The sequence below is a fragment of the Perkinsus marinus genome (assembly GCF_000006405.1).
Source record: "Perkinsus marinus ATCC 50983 genomic scaffold scf_1104296950436, whole genome shotgun sequence".
NCBI classification, from domain to species: Eukaryota; Perkinsozoa; order Perkinsida; family Perkinsidae; genus Perkinsus; species Perkinsus marinus.
The window spans coordinates 214366-220381 of record NW_003209596.1 but is presented as its reverse complement, the minus strand read 5'-3'; the positions used below and the strand labels follow the sequence as shown (position 1 = coordinate 220381).

General features: G+C 47.3%; 1 protein-coding gene across 1 annotated transcript; it reads left to right on the top strand.

Moving 5' to 3' along the window:
- Positions 1-3115: 3115 nt before the first annotated feature.
- Positions 3116-4560, top strand: Pmar_PMAR018530 (Acetate kinase, putative). Its single transcript, XM_002778045.1, has one exon. It carries the CDS (start codon positions 3120-3122, stop codon positions 4428-4430), a length of 1311 nt encoding a protein of 436 aa, XP_002778091.1. The 5' UTR covers positions 3116-3119; the 3' UTR covers positions 4431-4560.
- The last annotated feature ends 1456 nt before the right edge of the window (positions 4561-6016 follow it).

Below are 6016 nucleotides of genomic sequence, written 5' to 3'. Positions count from 1 at the left end.
CTGGGGTCTAGTTTCAATTTCGAAGCCAGTGATTGACTCTGGCATCGGGAGTATCATGGTCCATACTTCATGGGTATGACGAGCACTCTGAGTTTGTTTAACGCAAAAGATGCAGACTATCAGAGAAAGAATGATCCAGAGCGCTCAGTGCTAAACTTAGTACGCGTTAACACTGCACGCATCTACTGAAGCGGCTTCAGAATCTCTCAAGCTCAAAATTACAAAATGGAGCAGACTTGCGATAAACTTTGATAGGAAAGCAGCGCATATGAAAATATTTACCTACGCCGGCACATCTGAGTGTATACCCGTAATAAACTCTTTCGAGTTTCGGAAACTCAGTTTCCGCCTCACTCAGCGGGGACCGTCAGACCACTGGCATTTCAACGTTGGGGCCTCCGGGATGTACATCCCATCTAACAGCCATGTGTAGCGACCAGTCTAGCGGGCCCCTCTGTGAGGAATTATGAGATAGAGAAGCTCTCTAAGAAAGCCACCAGGGATCGGGTCAGGGAGTTGCCGAAGGATGGCAGATGAGCTAATCCAACTCAGTTGGCGAGAAGAATCTTTCAGCGTGCACAGTGGGGGTTGGGCTACACAGTGCTATGCACTGCATTTCCATCCCATCGTCATCATCGTTTGTAAAGAATATCCAAAGCCATTAATTCAATTTCACATCATGTCAGGCATAGTAGATACTTACTTGAATTTCGACTATTGAAAAGTATACTATTAACGTACTTCTTAGTGAGAAATATGTAGCAAGTATTTGATCTTGTTTCTGTTGTGGTTGACAGTGATTATTCATTAGAATTTTTTCAGAAGTGAGTCGAATGAATATAACAAGTTGGGGATGAGCTGAAAACTCTCCACTACAATGAATAGCAGTGATCCCTTGTTGTTATCACTCCCAGTCTCCAGCCTTTGCACTGCAAAGTTTGCAGCACTTTGCAGTCGCCATCCACATCAGCTATGAGGGTGTACCACAGCTGCAGGTGACGGGAGGACCCCAAGTAACTCGCGTAACGCTGAAGCAGCGTCAGGCGAGGCTTTCCTTTCAAAAACGTTCCAAAACTCAAGTTGCGCAGTTTGTGCAAAGTGCATGTAATTTTTCCGCAACGCCGCAGTTGGGAATTGAACCCCAGTGTCTATCCTTCGTGGACTATTCGAGTATAGGGTGTACGTGATAGGGTCGTAAAGGGACCACAGTAAAAAGCGGGCCGAAGGCCCGCTATTCTACTCTATAAATAACATTTTTCCGCGTGTGTGGACATTCAACCCCGATTGTGGGGACATTGGGCGCCGGTAGCCTACAGGGTACGATCTAAGGACGAAATCTCGCTCGCCCTCGGACACTTTCTAAGGGAAATTCTGCCATTTTCTAAGGAACTTCTGCCTTTCTCTAAGGTATTTCTGCCTTTTTCTAAGGAAGCCACCTCTCCGCTAATGGGTCCTTCCGGCCTTGTTATGCAGCTTCGCCTTGGATAAAAGTCTTGCCTTGGACAACAGCTCGGGTTTCGGGTTGCCCTGGATTACAGTTCGGGTTTCGGGTTGCCCTATCCGGTTTCGGGTGGGGTTTCGGGTTTCCCTTTACCCGCTTCACCTAGAATCCTTTCTTTTCTTTTTGGTTTTGCGGTTTGGGTTCTGCCTTGCTGTTGAGGGATCTGGGTTGCTTATCTTTCACTGGTGAACCAACTCCCTTCTACGTTCAGAAATCTGTTAGTGATCACGAAGTTTCTCGTGATAATGTGTTGCTCTGCAACCTAGCTGCCCATAGCCACCTCGAGCTTCCTTCGGGTTTGATCTGCCAAGCTAAATCACGAAGACTCCCTTCGACTAACGCAACGCTTCTCAAGCTTTCTTAGAACGCTTACCCCTCGATTGCCTGGAGCTCGAGGCGTCGGAATTCTGTTACATACGTTATTACACAGATAAGTACACCGAGGGGTACTTAGATTGGCGTGGGCGACAGAGTACGCCCTCCAACGAGCGACTGTCGATCCGGAGAAGGCCACTTACGATGAGGAAAAAATGCGGGATCATGCGGTTCGTTGTCTGCAGGAGAAGAGATTAAAGCCATTCCCACGAAAACGCGGAAGGCCCGGCAAAAACAACCGTCTTCAGGGCCGGATGGATATCGAGCTGTAGGCTGGAAGTGTCAATCATACAGTTTCTTCACAGTTTCGTGTGTGTTATTATGAATGTGGATGTTTCTGAGCGTGAACGTCTTCTGTTGCGTTTCTCTGCCAATGTTCAGTGTTCGTCCATTCGAGATGTTCGTCCATAGGACTTTATCGATTGTGTGGGCGTGCGCTAACATGTTCGTCCCTTTGATTGTTCGTCCATCTGATTCACAACCCTTTGTGGTCCATGCTTCGATGAACCGATTCGTATTTCGTTAGAAGTAAGTATAAAATGGTGGAGTGGTAAAGTTTGAGTTTGGTGTTTGGGAGATTCTGGTTCGAATCGCGGTTATATAACATTTTACGTTGTGTTTAATTGCCGTAAGGATTCCTAATATCCTCAGATAGCACATCCTTACGTTAGGTAAGGACGTCTTTAAGTATAGGATCCTAACGTTAGGTAAGGAAAATCTAGTGAGATAGCCTTAGTTAGGTAAGGACGTCCTAAGGTTAAAATCCTATACGTAAAGACGTCCTAATCTAAGGACGCTTGTGAAATGGGCCCCTTGACAGCAACACTAGTAATGTTTAGTAAATGCAAGATTCCAAGAATGGCAAGAATCCTAATCGTCACACGCCACGAAATTATCAAGGACAACAACTTAACTGTGACATGACATCCAACGCTTAGCTAGCGCAGCTCGACTACTACTAGCAATTGAAAGGGAAGCGTTCATGGTACAACGAGCCTCTAGGTTAGGTGAGGGTTCCCCTATAAGGCTCGTTGAAAAGGGAGTATATACAATCTCGTGTTGGCTCTCGGGTTGGGCTGCTGTGTGTCGCAAGCTAAGTCGATGTATGCGATCGAGGGAGTAGAGGAGAGCTCTCAGATTTGAAGGGTAGTCGCTCAGCTAGTACTATGGGAATGTGTATTTTTAGCCGATTCTACCGAGAAGGGTTAATGAAGTGTTTTCATTTAGTTTTGTTGTTGCTGTGATGTTGTCATCGTCGGTGGGCATTCGCTCGAGTCAACTGGCCCCAATGGGCATTAGGTTCTTCGCCAGCAAGGCCCCCAAGCTGGTCTTGACCCTTAACTGCGGTTCCAGCTCTATCAAGTACCAACTCTTGGACATGAACTCTGAGGACTGCAAAGTGAAGGGTCTTATCGATTCGATCGGCACTGAGAACTGCAAGCTCCGTTTCGACGCTGAGAGCCCCAATGAGAGAGTTGAGAAGATTCCCAACATGTCCTATGAGGATGCTATGACTTCGGTTATCGAGGATATCAAGTCCAAGCCCGAGGTCATGGAAGAGGGTATCACTGGTGTTGGCCATCGTGTCGTTCACGGTGGTCCTAAGCTCACTCAGCCTACCTTGGTCACCCCTGAGGTCTTGCAGGAGATCAAGAACTGCATCAAACTAGCTCCTCTTCATAACCCTGCTAATGCTGAGGGTATCGAGATCGCTGGCAAGATCCTCGGTTCTGAGGTTCCCCATGTTGCTTGTTTCGATACTGCCTTCCATTCAACTATTCCCGAGTACGCAAGCACCTACGCTATCCCTTACGACATTTCGAAGGAGCTCAAGTTGAAGAAGTACGGTTTCCATGGCATCTCGCATCAGTACGTGTCGTTGAAGGCAGCTCAGGATCTCCATTTGGACCCCGCTCGCTCCAACTTCATCGTTGCTCATCTCGGGAGTGGTTGCAGTGCCACTGCTGTCCATAACGGCAAGTCTGTTGATACCACTATGGGTATGACTCCTATGGATGGCCTTGTCATGGGAACCCGTGCTGGTAACCTTGACCCTGGTGTAGAGCAGTATCTCTGCGAGCAGCTCAACCTTTCCATTGAAGAGGTTACGAATATTCTCAACAAGCAATCTGGTCTTCTTGGTGTCAGTGGTATTTCCAACGATATGCGTGTGCTTATTGAGACCTCTGAGGATGAGTCCGTGGATCCTGAGAAGCGTCGTCGGGCCAAGTTAGCCATTGACATGTTTGTATACCGTCTCAGCCGTTATATTGCATCTCTGATGATCTCCACTGGTTCTCGTCTGGATGCCTTGGTCTTCACTGGCGGCATTGGTGAGAACTCTTCCTATATCCGCTCTCGTGTTATGCAGTCTCTCAAGTTCATGAGGTTCTTCGAGAATCCCAAGTTCAACGCTGATAACGGTGCTAGTTCTGGCGGTATCATCACTGATGTCGACAGCCCCACTACGGGTATGGTTATTCAGACCAATGAAGAGCTTCAGATCGCCAGGGAGGTGTTGCAGGTGCTCAAGGCCGTTTCGAAGGAGAACTAAGTTTAGGACATGTTATCGCCCATTTATCTATCTTGGTATTTTCGACCATTAAGGTTACTTGCACATTCTGTCAACAATAGTACTTCCAAGGGCATCTGTGTAATAGCTCACTAGATGTGCAGCATCCTCTATATAGAATTGTGCAATCTCTGCCCATTGTTCAGCTTCAGAGTTCTCGGTTGTGGTGTTATAGTTAGTAAGGAAATGGCATGCTTGACGTTCGATTGGCTCTCCTAGGCTGGCAATGGGGAGTTGCTCGGCGATAGTCGGCGGCATCACGTAAGGTCCTTGATTCGAGGACTTAGTAATGTGTTGTTTTTGTATGGGCTTCGTTGTAGTCTGATCTAATAGGAGTTACTGCGAAATTTCTAGCTCAGGTAAGGTTGAAGGAACACCGGTTGAGTTTTGGTGAAGCTCCAACTGTACAAGTCGATCATCAAGCGTGGCGTTGTTATTGTTTAACTGGCTCTGACATAACCGGGTTATGACAACTCGCATCTCATATCACTGCTCCCATCACGTGTATTCGAGTACACTGGCAGTGGTGTCTAGACCTAGGATGCCCACAAGAATGCCATCTCCTTCTGGTGGTCACACGTCTCTTCCTCTGCCTTTCGGTGGAAGCTCCGCCGAAACTATAGGGGAGTATGCTCTCTGACAGAGTCTCTGTGCCAGAGCGAACGGGTGGGACGAGCCCAAAGCTTGCCCCGAGCAGCCTATTTGTTTCATCGGTCGTAACATAGGATCCAAGAGAAGATAACCCTGCAATTTGTAGGTTTCCTATCATGCACGTATGGTAACCTATGATCAGGAATCCTGATCATAGGATTCCTATGGCCCATGCCACCTACAATGCAATCATAGTGGCTCTACTCTGCCGCCTTATCATGCCGCTCTATCGGGCAGCTGGCGCCACCACCTGAGATCGTTGACTTCAACAGGGGAATCAGTCGACACTCTCGTGACGAGGGCCTCGTCCCCGAGCTCAACAAGCTATACTTCGAAGCCTTCTTGCCGCTTCGTGGGTATCTCCCACGAAGCGCCAGTGTCTCGTTTTTCATAATGCCCAGAAGATGGAATAATAACGTTCATAACAAAACCATTTATCACAGCTTTGCAGCCAACGTAGACGGAGTGGATGCGGAGAAGAAGGAAATGGTGGACCGAATGAGTCCACGTTGATGGTCTTAGCAAGTTATAATGGGACGCTCCTCGAGCGAGATGTTGCTTCTGGTCGCTCTCATAGTCAACCCAACACTTGATGATTGTACGTATGGTAATGAGGATAACAATGGGATCTAGAGAGGTTTGTAAACCAATCTATCTTGTACATGCGTGCTACACCTAATGTAAAATGCTGAAGAATCACAAGGGAACAAGTTGGCACCATTAGTCCGCGTACAGCAACAGCGTCTCCTACGTATCTATACCCTTCTCCTACTTATCTATACCCCTAACTTCATTCTCCCGGCTTGTATACTCCACGATTTCGTTGGATGAAATTGGTATAGTGTTTGGTGAATTCGAAATTCTATTATGGAGTCTCGAAAGTTGAATTTTCATTTCGAAATTCGAATCTGAACTTG

Coding starts and splice junctions, on each gene's coding strand:
- Pmar_PMAR018530 (XM_002778045.1), top strand. CDS start 3,120: ATGTTGTCATCGTCGGTGGGCATTCGCTCGAGTCAACTGGCCCCAATG.